The sequence below is a fragment of the Ahaetulla prasina genome, chromosome 3 (genome assembly GCF_028640845.1).
Source record: "Ahaetulla prasina isolate Xishuangbanna chromosome 3, ASM2864084v1, whole genome shotgun sequence".
In the NCBI taxonomy this organism is placed as follows: Eukaryota; Metazoa; Chordata; class Lepidosauria; order Squamata; family Colubridae; genus Ahaetulla; species Ahaetulla prasina.
This window is the reverse complement of record NC_080541.1, coordinates 30395996-30410818: the sequence shown is the minus strand read 5'-3', so window position 1 is coordinate 30410818 and position 14823 is coordinate 30395996. Positions and strand designations below refer to the sequence as shown.

At 37.0% G+C, this 14823-nt stretch overlaps 1 protein-coding gene across 1 annotated transcript in view; it reads right to left on the bottom strand.

The window, feature by feature from the left end:
- UBR5 (ubiquitin protein ligase E3 component n-recognin 5) overlaps window positions 1–14823 on the bottom strand; it is a 99149-nt gene that overhangs the window by 15231 nt on the left and 69095 nt on the right. The window contains exons 34-47 of the mRNA XM_058175325.1: window positions 13856–14095; window positions 12158–12281; window positions 11660–11771; window positions 10984–11115; window positions 9859–10116; window positions 9311–9579; window positions 8027–8238; window positions 7589–7819; window positions 6686–6759; window positions 5368–5540; window positions 3971–4084; window positions 1904–2121; window positions 475–595; window positions 292–390 (exon numbers count right to left, since the gene is read on the bottom strand). Of these exons, the coding sequence (XP_058031308.1) occupies window positions 292–390; window positions 475–595; window positions 1904–2121; window positions 3971–4084; window positions 5368–5540; window positions 6686–6759; window positions 7589–7819; window positions 8027–8238; window positions 9311–9579; window positions 9859–10116; window positions 10984–11115; window positions 11660–11771; window positions 12158–12281; window positions 13856–14095 (2377 nt within the window). The remainder of the gene's footprint in view (window positions 1–291; window positions 391–474; window positions 596–1903; window positions 2122–3970; window positions 4085–5367; window positions 5541–6685; window positions 6760–7588; window positions 7820–8026; window positions 8239–9310; window positions 9580–9858; window positions 10117–10983; window positions 11116–11659; window positions 11772–12157; window positions 12282–13855; window positions 14096–14823) is intronic.

Below are 14823 nucleotides of genomic sequence, written 5' to 3'. Positions count from 1 at the left end.
CTTCAAAAAAAAAAAAAAACCCAGATGTTTGTGGACTCCATTCAATACCACTTTCTATAACATGGCGGAATCCATTATGACAGATCTTGCTTATTTATTCACACAGAAATCTGGCAGATTTCTTTTATTTCCCTAGAGTCTACCTATTCTGAAATCTATTCTGTCACTTTCTCTGAAACGATTTTAGATGGTTAGATCAATTTTATACCCTAAATGTTGAAATGAAAAACAGGATATTCCACTACGTCATCTTTTAAATCAAACTAAAATAAGAAAGATCAATTTCGTTACCTCTAATGTTAAATCCCTAGACTGCTGATTTCTCAGCTTTTCCATTTCTCTGCGGAATTTTGATTCTTTCACTTCAAAACCACCTAATTCAGTCAAGATCTACAAAGATAATGTATGCATTAATAGAAGAAAAATCCCACAATACAACCAAGTGGCCCTTCGATTGACAAAACAAAAACGTACCGATCCAGGTTCTGCTCCTACATCTTCCATGAATACTCTCCCAAATAACTCTAGAGAAAGACGCCAACGTCCAAGCAGCATATCATGAGAAATTACCATTCCCATGAAGCTACATTGTGGCCTGTGAAACAAAGGTAAAAACAATGAATCAAGAAGGCAATCACTTTTATATACCCCAAAATTCTTGCCTTTCTAGCACGATAAATGAAACATTTATCCTACAAGTCAGATCAAGGTGTGTTCTAACATAAGCAAGAAAATGAATAATATTCAAGAAATTACTATTCCTGTCACCCAATTCAATGGCAAACTAAGTTCCAATTCAAAATTGCTTGCCAAATCAAACCTGAACTGTGGAGACTGTATGGTTGAAAATTCAACCAGTTCTTTTAACTTTTGCTTCCAAAGCCCATTCTAAAAATTGTGTTCTTAGCATTATTACTAAAAAAAGGAAGAAAACGGTTTAATTGCATAGACAGGGAAGAGAACAAAGTGGGCAGGGAGCCTGTTTATATTGATGATTATCTGTTGGCAACTAATAATAAAGCATGTTTCTTCTCCTCCTCAGACATAATCTTTCCCTTCCTTTTCATACTCCCAAGAGATATATAATATGTATATGCATCCTGTAATTTTTAGAATCTCAAGATACCTTTATCATCATACTTAGTTTTTTTTTTCTCTCTGCCATAAGTTTTGAATTCTCCGATGCTGGGATAAGTCTGTTTTGCTTTTAGAAATGCCTCACTTCAGCTTACCTATTTCAATTCCTCCCAAGCCCAGACTGTGCTGTGCTGCTGCAGGAAGATGCAGACCTTTTCTCTACACTGGAAAGACAATAGGATCTATAACTGCTCAACAGGCACAGAGAGAAGGCTCTATTATCATCCTGAAACTACACACTGGACTTCATAGGGACACCCAGGAGGAGGAGTTGCCACTTGTTCTTTCTCTCTCTTTTTGGCATCTAACTCAGACTTCAACTCCCAGAATTCCCTCAGCCAGAGAACTTCCATAACCCATTAAAGTTATATCTTTACATCGAATAGAATAGAATAGAATAGAATAGAATAGAATAGAATAGAATAGAATAGAATAGAATAGAATAGAATAGAATAGAATTATTTATTGTCCAAGTGTGATTGGACACACAAGGAATTTGTCTTCAGTGCATATGCTCTCAGTGTACATAAAGAAAAAATAAAATATATTCGGCAAGAATCATTAGATACAACACTTAGTAATAGTCATAGGATACTAATAAGCAATCAGCAATTGCAGGTAGGTAGGTAGGTAGGTAGGTAGGTAGGTAGGTAGGTAGGTAGGTAGGTAGGTAGGTAGGTAGATAGATAGATAGATAGATAGATAGATAGATAGATAGATAGATAGATAGATAGATAGATAGATGATAGATATAAAACAATGCTACCTGAAGGATGTTAGAGGAGGTCCTTCACTTTCAGTTAGCCCAATCTCTGCCAGTAAACTGCTTTTCAGTTGTGCTGCAAGATCGTGGGCTGACGGCCCCGGCTTTGAACCTTCTGATTCTTCTGATGGCACATTTTGTTCTTCTTCTTTCTTCTGCCGATACTGCATGCTCATCACATTTTTTAAATTGGCTGCATAGGACATTTTGGTTGGAAGAACCTAAATGAAAAGGATATTAAAATACTTTTAAAATAATGTTGTACACTTTCAGGACATATTCCTCAATGTGGTTCTAAAAAATCCAATTTAGAGTGCTGAATTTCCAAAGAAATCTGTGGGAACAGAAATTTTAGTTGCCTGAAGTCCTCACGTACCAACCACAGTTAGGACCAACAATTCCCAACATTAAGTGACGCAATCATAAAATGAAGTGTGAGGTGACCATGACCAGTTTGGTTAAGTCATTTCAGCACTACTGGCAGTGTTTGTTAAGTGCAATGTCCTGCAACAATTTTGGATTTACTAATGGTCTCCCCATTGACTTTGCTAGCTAGAAGCCTGCTGTAAAGATCACAAATGACAACCATGTGACTTTAGGACACTGCAATGTAAATATATGTCAGTTGCCAAGGACACAAATCACCATTTTTGATTGCTGGGACAGTGCGACAGCCAGAATTTCAAGGGCCAGTCATAAGTCTTGTGTTTTAGTGCTCTTGTAATTATGAATGGTCAGTGAAAGAGCAGTCGGTAAGTGAAGCTAGCATAAGCAGCAGGTTTTTAATTTATCTTAAGGGGAAAAAAACCCCAAATGGATCATTGATCAAATCAACCTGGAGTTCTCACTCAAGGCACAAAATCAACAGGCTTCACTTATCATACTTTGAACACGTTATGCTGATACCTAGGTCTTGGAAATATGAAAGGAATGAAAAGAAGAGGATGACCAGATGAACCAGAAGCGGATGACCAGATGAACAGAAGATGGATGTACATCTTCAGAAGATGGAGTTACAGCGATGATGTGTGCACAATTAGAAAACCTGAAAGACCAGGTTGGGGGCAAATCATCATGGAGAAAATTTATCTATGTGGTTGCAAAGAATTGACAACAATTTGAACATAATCACAATGGCATGCAGTATTTCAAAATCTTGGAACCTATCAAAATCAATGTGTGATGGAAAGGGGTTTTTTCGTTTTGTTTTGTTTTGTTTTTTTGCTCATAAGTGCTCCAGAAGTTGCTCCTCACAGGGAAACTACAAGACAGTGGACATTGGCAGATTTTGAATATGGGACATGATGAAATAGCCATGCTCAAACCACAATCAGTGGTTTAAAAGGACACTAAGTTTGCATACCTTCTAATTTCTGCTCAGAAATGGCTTATTAACTAATTTAAAGTTATTAGAATCCTTTGGATCAACAAGGAATAGTTGTTTGATCCAGATTCAAAATTATATGTTATTATTTCTGGCAAATTTTAACAGACTTTTTATGACACCAGGACTCAAATGATGATGCTTTATAGATTTTTTTTATAAATAAAGAGTTGGCACATGGAATGAAGCTATCATAGGTTGTAAATTAAGAAGAGAGGAAAATGTACTAAAACTGGTTACTGGTAATTTATGATGAAGGTTGGAAGTCACTTCTGTACATATTCTTTTTCTTTACTATTCTTATATTTATTTATTTCTATTCTTTAATTTTTTTCCTTTGCATTTTTTCCTTTTTCTACTCTTCTTTCTTTTACTCTCTATTAGTTTTTACTATTGCAATTATAATCTTAAATAAATTTATTTTAAAAATGAAATCAAAATCAACAAGGTAAAAACATGGTAGTATCTGCGTAAGAGTGGCAATTATAAAGGAGAAAGAAAATTGTCTTCAAATTTTCTAAGCCAAGGCAAGGGTCTCAGAAAAGCAGGAAATTCACCGAGAGTGGAGAACAGAGGAAAGCAGGGACACTGCTGCACTGATTTTTCCGACAAAATAGCAACAGCAAGAAGAAACAGAAAGAGAAAAAGAATATACGAATTATATAATATACGTAACAAATTCATACCTCAAGACAGTTTCTATCCATGGTCACTTCTAATAAACACTTCCCACTATTGGCAGATGATGAATAGAGACCTTGACTTGGCCGACCAAACAAATCTTCTTTTCTAGCATTTGGCTGAAAAACAATTTATCCATGAATAACAATTTTAGTACTAACACTGAGATAAATACAACACACTGATCATTTAACCAGAGGGTGAGGTGGTAGTACTGACATACCTATCTTATTTCTATTAAAATTTTCTCCTATGCTATTTATTCTGTGTCACTCCATGGTTGAGCCATAAATCAGAATCAATATTAAGGATAAATTCAAGCTTGATTTCAAACTACAGTTTGAAGCCAGCTTCACAAGCCCTAGTTAATAATAGATGAATGTAAGGATTCCAAGTAACATCCCCAATGAAAGATGGCCTCCAGGGATTCCATTAATCTACATGCTTCCTAGAAAGTAGGGGAATAAATTAGATGGAAGATGGAACACCCAACTCAATAAAATTCATTCTGGAAGTTACTCCAGATTGGTTTGCCCAATCCTGTATCATTTGAGTTACAATGGGATTCTCTTATGATATTCCCCACCACCACTCTCCCTCAATCATACCACCATAGCCTAATTATCTTCAAATATAACCAGTTACAAGGTTGCTGGATCTCCCCAGGTCTTAACCAATCTGGATTAAACAGGATGTGTTAGCTCTGAAACTGCAGCCACACACTGCACATGAACATTTTGTGTTGAATTTATCCTCAGGTGAGACACAGATCACAAAGCCCAGATACAAGGAAAAATGATCAATCTTCTCTATTCATGTTATTGCCTAACTGCCTGGAAGATAAGCTGCTAACATATCTTTTAAAGCATTTTGCAAAGATGTTTGCCTTTGTGCAGATGGGTTAATATGTATGGTCTACAAAAAGAAAGCAGATAGAATGTTGGAGAAAGCATCAAAAATGTGATTGTGCACACACATAACGAATGTTCATCCAGAAGTGATGTACATATTAAAAAAAAACCAAAAAACCATATGTTGGTTTGTCTGGCCTTCTGCTGAGGTATCTTTTGTATACTTGATTTCTACTGCTGCTAAGAATACCAGAATGCTGTTCCTTATTTCAACAAAAGTACTACCCTGTTTCCCCCAAAATAAGACATCCCCTGATAATTAGCCCAATCGGGCTTTTGAGCGCATGGCAATAAGGCCGAGCGCTTAGTTCAGGGTTCAAAAAAATAAATAAGATAGGGTCTTATTTTCGGGGAAACACGGTAGTGAAATGACAGATCTCTACTTGGGGGATGGGAGTCATTTTACGTCACCCAATATGCACCTGATCTCTCAACCTGAAAAGGCAGAACAGCAGTATACACACCAAATAAATATACATAGTCAAGGTTACCTGTAACAGATGAGGCTGGTCTGCCAGAGGGATGGCCTCCGCTAGAGGAACTTCAAAAGGATTAGGTGGAATACAGCCCAAGAATGTCATAGAATCTGATCGCCGGAAGAATGGATGGTTTTGGCCCGTTTCAGCTGGAAGGGAGTCCTCATCCTTGTCATTAAGTGTAGTACCTGGAAAGCAGAAATGTGAAGGACGGAAACAATTCAATTTTGGAATACTTGGAAAAAGCTAATTTGTAATCATCAATCAATCACTGATACTACATTATTATTTTGATACAAAGTTCTCTTTCTTCTTGCATTTCTTTACTATTTCCATGCAAAAAATTTTTGTTAGGCATAAATTTCTTCTAGATAATTTCCTTCCCTTTTCCAAACACGAAGAGTGGTTTGAACGAACAATAGCATCACCAGCAGGAACAGCTATCAAGATCTTATTTCTTTTCACACATATCTCTCGGGTGACAAATTGGTATTATAATTTCTTGCATATTATTACTTCTGATACTCAACTGAGCTCTTCAAATTCTAAAAGGTCAGAGGCTCAATTAAGAATATGAATGCTGATCATGTAGGATGACCTTGGAATACAACTACCAAAAAAAAAAAAAATTGAACATTGGAGTCTAGGAAATTGAATTTCCAAAAGTTCTGGCTTAATCCACCAGAAATTCCAATTTCCTGTATTTTAAATGAACTCTGTACTCTGCATGAACAAGCAGAACTTAAACCTAAAGTTATTCCCATCATGCTCTGCAATTATTATTATTTTTTAAAGATAGTCAAGGAGCATAGTAAGATGCTCATCCATGCATATTAATATTATTCTTTCCAAAAGGAAAAAAAATCCAAACCAGTAAATGAGGATGTAGGAGACAACAATCTTCCATTACTACTTTAAAGCCAGATACCTGGAAATTACCTATGGTTGCTAAATGATAATGTGTCAGTCTGTATTTGTGTAAAATATCCCATATAGAAATACTTAATATACTTTTTTTCCACTAAAAAGTGTTTTTTCCTTCAGTGAAACAACGTAATTTGCTTCACTATATTAATATGTCGCAATACTGACGCAAAAATGACAATACATTAATACATTAATTACTATTACATAGTAATTCTACTATGCTAAATGGAATAATTAAATTATTTTCAAAAACAATCTATTTCTGATTTATTTATTTTATTTACTTCTAAAAATAATTTATTAATTTTAATATTAAGATTCTTAAGCCTTAAAACAATTCCTTAAGGCATGTGAGGCATAATTGAGTCTCCATTTTCTTTTCTCCCCAAACCATATTAATACTAACTTTGATTCGTATCATCATCATTTTCATGTTCGGAATCCTCATTGTCCAGGCCAAGTTCCAAAAGCTCTCGAGTCCTAAAAAAAAGATTCCATTTTAGCTAGCCAAGAGTAAAACTCAGCAAGTTCGATCAAATTTCTCTTGTGGCAACTTAGAACAATAACGACGCTATAGAGCACTCAAAACGACGCTATAGAGCACTGCACACCAGAACAACTAGACACAAGAACAGTTTTTTCCCGAAGGCCATCACTCTGCTAAACAAATAATTCCATCAACACTGTCAAACTATTTACTGAATCTGCACTACTATTAATCTTCTCATAGTTCCCATCACCAATCTCTTTCCATTTATGACTGTATGACTATAACTTATTGCTGGCAATCCTTATGATTTATATTGATATATTGACCATCAATTGTGTTGTAAATGTTGTACCTTGATGAACGTATCTTTTCTTTTATGTACACTGAGAGCATATGCACCAAGACAAATTCCTTGTGTGTCCAATCACACTTGGCCAATAAAAATTCTATTCTATTCTATTCTATTCTAAATCCAAAAATCAATATTTCAAAGCTGTGATTGGCCAGTTATTAGAAAGTGGATTACAACTGTAACCTAAGAATTCCAGGAAGTATTCTACTTTGAAGTGAAAAACCTATGTATATAAAGGTGGTACAATTATGATAGTTTCTCAAAATATTTCGAAATAAAGGGAAAGACACTTGCCTTATCTGTGAATTAAGTGTGGTTGTTAATCTTATAAAAATATAATTATGTATGTCTGCCAAAAATGCATGATATATCCTAAAACATATATTTAATCTGAAAAGGAAAGATAAAGGAAGAAATACAACTTGCTGCTCAACTAGCTAGTTGTCTATTACTGATCTGGTTTCTACCTTTTCCGTTCCAGCTGAGGCGTATCCAAAGTTGTTTGTTGGTTCATTGCTTTAATCCAATAAATGAGAGCTTGAAAGACATAGGCTACATGTTTCAGTGAGCAAACATCCAAGACTGGAAGGACATCAGAATGCTCATCATTATGAGAACGCATCAAGGAGAGGGCGTAATTCAAGAAATCTCCCCTTGCAGACATCATCCCCTGTCGAGCACTGAGCAGTGTAGCACGCCTGCAATTATAAGAAGTATCACACATTCTACAGATGCTGAGTTTTTTTTAAATCATGGTTAAGTCCAAAATATTACCACTTAAGTTTGCATAAATATGACCATACTATAATAAAAGTTATATGCTGGGATATAAATTGCTGCTCTGAATTTTTTGGCACAAGCATATTACTTATAGAATTTTTTTAAACATAAAATTGTTAACCTACCGTCTACCCTCCAAAGTCCTTAGGCTAGCTTCTTCACGTGCTGTCATCCTCTCTCTCCGGGTTGAGTTCTGTGATGCATGAAGAGGATGATTTGGATGGCCGGGATCTCCAGCAGAGGCAAGTGCAGATCCATAACGTAGCTGAGCTTCGGTAGAGTCCATAATGCTCACCATCCAATTCCAAGTTGGAATCAGTTTGTCTTCAACGTAATTCTAAAAACAATATTATTGCCCATTTGTTACAAATAATACAGATGATAATTTTCCTAATAATATTTCTTTTTACATTTCTGGAAGCACTGGATCGTTTTTCAAATTTTCCTTTTAATAACTTCCTGATTTATAAGCAGACATTTATGTTTTTGAGCAACCAAGAAACCAGAGATTAGAAAGAAATATAAGGAATCTCTAACTGCAGTTTAAAGCTGGACCACAGAACCAGTCTGAAATCCATGCCAGATTTTCAGTTCCCCTCTTCCACCCCAGGCACACACAAGTGTAAGCCTCCTGCTAGGATTTTACCCTTTGAAATGCATCAGTGAGTGCAAAGTAGGAAAAGAATAACAATGGCTGGGAATGTTTATCCAGTGTTCTTTGTTATTCAATCATTCTGACTGATATTAAGGCTTAAGCTTCCAGAAGTTTTCAAAATAGATTTTGCAAAACTGGCTGGAGAATGGGTGAAGACTGAAATAAACTAAGTAAACTGCAGGTGCTAGAGCAGAGCCTGGTGCAAGGAATGTCCCTTGTTAATGATGAGTAGCATCTTTAGCAGGCTGCCTGATTGTCTCTCTCTTCAGTATGTGTATTTTCCTCTATACAAATGGAGTCCTGTAATTATTTACATCAGTCTGCCTTTGATTTCCCTCATTCTGTGCCATTTTGCAGAGCTGAAAAGTAGTAGAGAGAGAGACATTCTAGTTATCTGAATGAGCCAAATGAATAGGCATGTGGGAAGGCTTAGGTTCATGCATTGTGTGCATGCTTGTATTTGGGGATATCCATTGCTGGTATGTAGAGCCAACCAATTTTGGCAGAGCTTGAGAGCATCTGGAAGAACTATGTGAACTTCTCAGCTATAATGCAGGGAGGAAATTCCGCCCAGTAATTTCAAGACAAGGCAAGAGGCATATGGAGTGAATAAGAAAAATAATAATAGGCAAGTAAATAGATTCTGACCAAATGAGAAACTATTTATTGAGAGAAAAGGAGTTATGAGTTGGAATGAGAAAAGGGTAGATTTTTATGTTCTTTTAATATAGCTAGAAAGCATACTGCATTTTACCTGTAAATTCACAGCATCTTGGTATGTCAGCTTCACTGCAGCTGGAATCTGGGAGTATACCAAATGATTGTATTTGGGAATTAGTCCCATAAGATCTGATATTTGTCGAATCACAATACTGTACGCCCTTGCCAAACTGCTTGCGGATGTTAGGTAGCTGCTAGCATTGCTCGCCTCAAGAGCCGCGGCTGCGGCTGCTGCACTGGTACTAATGGTTCCGCTCCGACGCAGGTTGGATGGATCAATATAAATTAAGCCTGCTGAACTAGCTAAAGGGAGGGAAAATAAAGAGCATTCTGAGAAGAAGAAATAAACAAAAGGAAACCCCAAATATTTATACCAAAGCAGAACCTCCATCTTTGTCCTGTAAGTGGTTTATTTCGGTTCTTAAACAACAGAAAGGACCACATGACAGGTAAAAAGATGTAATTCTGCAGGGTCATACCATGTAAAATTTTGCATCTACATTAAGAACAACAACAAAAATTAGTGAATCAGAAAATGTCAGACTAGGAATTTAAAAAAAAACAAAACCACTTTTGAAATACCTGCTGGAGCAGAAGTACTAGATGGTGCAGTGCTAGTGGTCCTCTGATTCTGGGTGTTGCGTACGGCCCACTGCATGGAGCGGGGGGCCTGGGCTGCACCATTGGCATGAGAGCTACTGGTTGTTCGCTCCAGTGGCTCATCCAGCATAAAGGTTTCTTGCTCTATATCATCGCTCTGACTGCTGCTGCTGTCTGAATCACTGGTATCATTTGATTGAGAGTCATCCTCAGAAAAAAAAGCTGGCACGCTACTAGCTCCTATGAAAAAAGCATATACCCAAAGTTGATCGTTTCACACTTTTATGAAGGAGCAAATCTTCAAAGGGCAATTTAGTGGCTCTTTAAAGCAAAGACAAGCAACTCAATTGAACCTCAATCTCACTAGCCTTAGTGAGTATTTTCAGTGATATGACTAGAGTTATAGTCCAACATCAGGAGAATGCACACTGCCCAACCTGATTTCAACTGACCTAGCCTCATTTGCTTCAATTAGATGGGCCTTGTTTGGAAAACGGGAAATCCCTGTTTCCAGCATGTATAATAAAGTCTTTATTTTAAAAATTGTAACAACTCTATTTTTTGCATCCCGTACCATGTTCATCACTCACATTTTATTTTTGCATTTACTGTATATTCAATTTTCTAGCATAAGGAACATATTAGAGCAGGGGTCTCCAACCTTGGCAACTTTAACCCTGGCGGACTTCAACTCCCAGAATTCTGGGAGTTGAAATCTGCCAGGCTTAAAGTTGCCAAGGTTGGAGAACCCTGTATTAGAGGCATCAGGGCATCTTTACGACCTAGATAATATGCAGACAAAATATCTCTCCACTCTTCAAATTATCTAACTTTTTAAAGCAACTCTTATTCAGAGTCTTTGGGGCATCTTTTTATCCTAGATAATATACAGACAAAACATCATTCCATTTTTCAAAACAATCTAATTTAAAGCAACTCTCTTATTCGGCGTCTTTGGGGCATATATTTACCCTAGATAATATGCAGAAAAATCTCTCTCCACTTTTCAAACAATCTCTCAAACTTAAAGCAACTCTTATCCCAATTTATTTCAATGTTCTGTATTGGGGTATCCCAGGAAAATGAAGCTGACACAAAGCACATTACCTGCTTCTGATCCTGCCGTAGCTGCGGTGACAACACTTCTGCGCCCACTAGCATTATCCTGGTTACTATGATTACTCTCACTGTCACTCTCAGTTTCTGCCGCCGCCAGTAAATCCAACTCCATGTCACTTCCTAATGGTAAGTATAATGAAATGTATGCAACTATTTTAGCACTGTATTTTAGATTATAAAATAATTCAGATTCTTTAAAAAAAAACCAGTTTAAACCACACCCACTATTTACCATCGCACTGGAAATCTGTATATTTCTTCCACCATGTCCTGCTTGTAACAGAAAGTAGTTCTCTTAACCCTAGCTGAACAGACTGGGGATGTGCTGTATAGTAAATATGATTCTTTTCAATGCTTTTGATAGATATACAAGTTACATTATTATTTGTACCATTTTTGTGGCAAAGAAAGATGAATTGTGGACTTTATTGTGTTAAAATAAAAGATATACATTCTGCAATCTTTTATTGAAGAACTGAAATCAATATGAAAGGTCAGTTCTTATTAACTTATAATAGTACTAATGCAAGGATAATTTATGCTACACTTTAACACAGACTTGCTAGAAAGTAAACCTCAATGAATATGTTACGGCATACTTTAAGTAACCAAGAACAAGGCCATATCTATGCCTTGTCTCAACCAAAGGCAGAGATAAGCATACCATCTTCATCATGTTCATCATGCTGGCCTTCTGCTTCTGCATTTTCCTCACCATGTTCTTCTTGTTCATCATGGTGATCTTCTTCTCCTGCAACTCCTTCAACTACTTCAACCTGGCATGAAAGAGTATTATATCAAGTCACACATATTATGACCTACAACTTATTGTATATATAAATCTGACCTTTATGGGTATTTTATGCATGTGCTTTTTATTATGTTCAAGAATTGGCAAACAGAATTTCCCAAAGCAAAGATAAATGAAATACACACAATAGGTCATACTGTTCTTTTCAGAGTCCAGGATACTTAGAAGTCAACAGGACAGTGTTTCTAGTATTTTATATTGCTGTCTACAAAGTTAGATAATTGTTTTTGAAGCACAGTCCTAACTTTAAAGGCAAAAGTGCACATGTTTACAAAACTCACATTATTCTAAACCAGTATTTATTTTGAAATACATACAACATCGTGTACTGAAAACAATTACAATAATAACCTCTTCCACATCTGCTGACACAATATCATCTTGTTCTTCATCTCTGCCACGAACTGGCTGAGACTGACTGATCCGTCTTTGCTGTGGATTCCTAATAATATAGGAGGACTGTGACTGACTGGAACTGAAAAGAGAAGGGAGAAGAAAGCCTTTAAAAATACAAACATAAAGCAATACTCATAACAATAATGTTGTTATCAAAAATGAAACAGATCAATGGAGAGAAGATTTTCTATGACTATTTTTGTTACCTAACTGACTTTATATGCCTGCCCAAACTCTGGGGAGTTAACAAACTGGAAAACACATTTTAGAAAATTAAAATCAACCAAGTTGAAGTCACTTAGCAAACTTTTAATCAAACACAAGATGAGCTCCCCACACAACTTCACTCTATGTCCAGGGGAAGCACCAAGACTTCAGTGCCTTAGCAAAGGCCAGAGTTTGGAGGCCAGAATCATCAAAGAGTCATCCAAATCAAAGAGAGGTATAATCATTTAATCTCCAAAGAATATGCTTCTTCTAGATTACAAAAATTCACTGGTTCTCAAACTAGATTGGGGACTGTGAGAAACTTTGATAGTGACAGAGTTGCAAATTATTTTTGATAATCTGACAGGGTCCCAGTTATGTTCAATCTGATTACCCCCACCCTGTTTTCAAAAACTAGTGCCTGTTGAGTCCTCCATCCAATGCTCTCAATGAGAAGCAACAATAAGAGAACCAGAACTGAAGGGCTGTCCCCCAGTCCTAGGATGGAAGTTGAGCATCCCAGTGCATGGTGACATGTCATCCAAACTGCATGTTTCCGTTTGGTCCTCCTTTCCAAATAAGAACAAGGAAGCAGAATAAAAGAATGCTGCTTTGGTTTTCTCTCCTTTGCACACTTGGAGTGTGGGAACACAAAGCCATGTTCTTCTCAAAAGACAATAAAAAAGAAGAAATAGAGAAGAAAACTTGTGGCACTTTTCTAAGCACTGGGCCTCTGGATGAGGTATCTTGGTGAAATGAACCCCAAAGTAACTTTGAAGAGTATCAAGAGTCAATCAGGTTGGCAGGCTGTTCTACCAAGAAAGTTCTGAAAAGCCTTTCAGGATCCAATTTTGGAGCTAAGGAAGCAGCACAAGCAGACAGCAACAATCACGGTGTGGGTTTCTTTTTTGCGGCAGTCATTAAGCAAACCAATGGTTCGCTATAGGCCAGTTTTGCCAAAAATTGTATGAAAATGCCATCTTTCAGCAAAACCGTTGTAAAATGCAGGTTTGTGACTGCAGGAGGCTGTGAACATCCATAAATGTGTGCCAGCTGCTGAGTGCCGCACCTGGGTTCATGTGAACGGGGGGTGGGGGGGAAGCATTGGAACTGAGTCTTAAGCACCCCAGGGAAGCCCATCGTAATTTCAAGCAGTCACTAAGTGACAGGTCAGAAGTTGAGGATTATTTGTGGGATCCTCAGCTATGCTGTCCTTCTAAAACATATCAAATCTTATCATTTTGGATTCTTTTTATTTATATCACACTGACGAACCAGGTCTTTTACTGTTTGCTCATGTGTTTATACGTGGGGTGGGTGGATTGGGGGGGGGTGTCATTTGTTACTTTAAAGTAAACTCACCTGCACCAAAGACAACCTGACAAAGAGCATATGGCATTGCATTTAGAAGAATGTAATCATAATAAGCTACGTGCTGGACATTACCTGCTGGACTGGTCAGAAGATGGCCGTGGAGGAAGAGGTTCTACTGAGAACAGCTCTTCACTGCCTTGCATGGCATCTATACTTGTGCTTGCCAATGTAAAAGGTGCTGTAGGACGTGCAATACCCATCCTAACTGGGATAATGAGGGACTCTGCTACATTGCATAATTCCTCTACAGCATAAGGTAATAAAGCTTGGAATACACGCTTACATTTTCCAATCGGCTGCGGAATAAAGTTGCTGGAAAAGAGTTGGGAAAGGGAAAATGAAGGAATCTATTAATTCCAAAGGGACCAAAATATAAAAGACATATAAATCAAGACTATTCTTATTTAATGCTTTTGCTACCCATGTAATTACAGCAATTTCTCCTGACATTCAGTCTACGGTCAAGCTGTATTTCCTCCCATAAAGCTGCAAAAAAAAAATCCTTTTGAAGAAAAAATGTGTCAAAGTCCCAATCAGGTCTCAGAACTACTGAATTGTTCCCACATTATCCTGAAATAATTAGTATCTAGCATTCTGTTTCCCAAACTGGTCACTTCTCTCATTCTAATAAATAAACCTCCCTTCTTTAATTCCTGGCTTCCTGCTTACTCCAGTGTGATTCCTCATGCTTTTTTAAATCCCTTTATGACTTTGCTCCATCTCCTTTTCTGTACTGCTGTATCTTGATAGATCACTCAATTATGTTTTTTGCTCCTCCAAATCCATGATCCTTCCTCCAACCCTTAATTACTCCCTTGCCGTATCCAATATGCCAGCATATCATTATCCTGCTGTCATCTTTCAAACTCTTGCAAAATCCACCTTTGACATATTTTGCAAAATTGTTGTTATTTTGTTAGTAGATAAATCTAGGAATATAGAACTAAAATAATTCCTTATTCTTTACCCAATTACCCTTGTCTGTTTTCCTTCAATACTAAACTTGCTCTCAGGAATCCATTATGTAAACGCCACGCAAA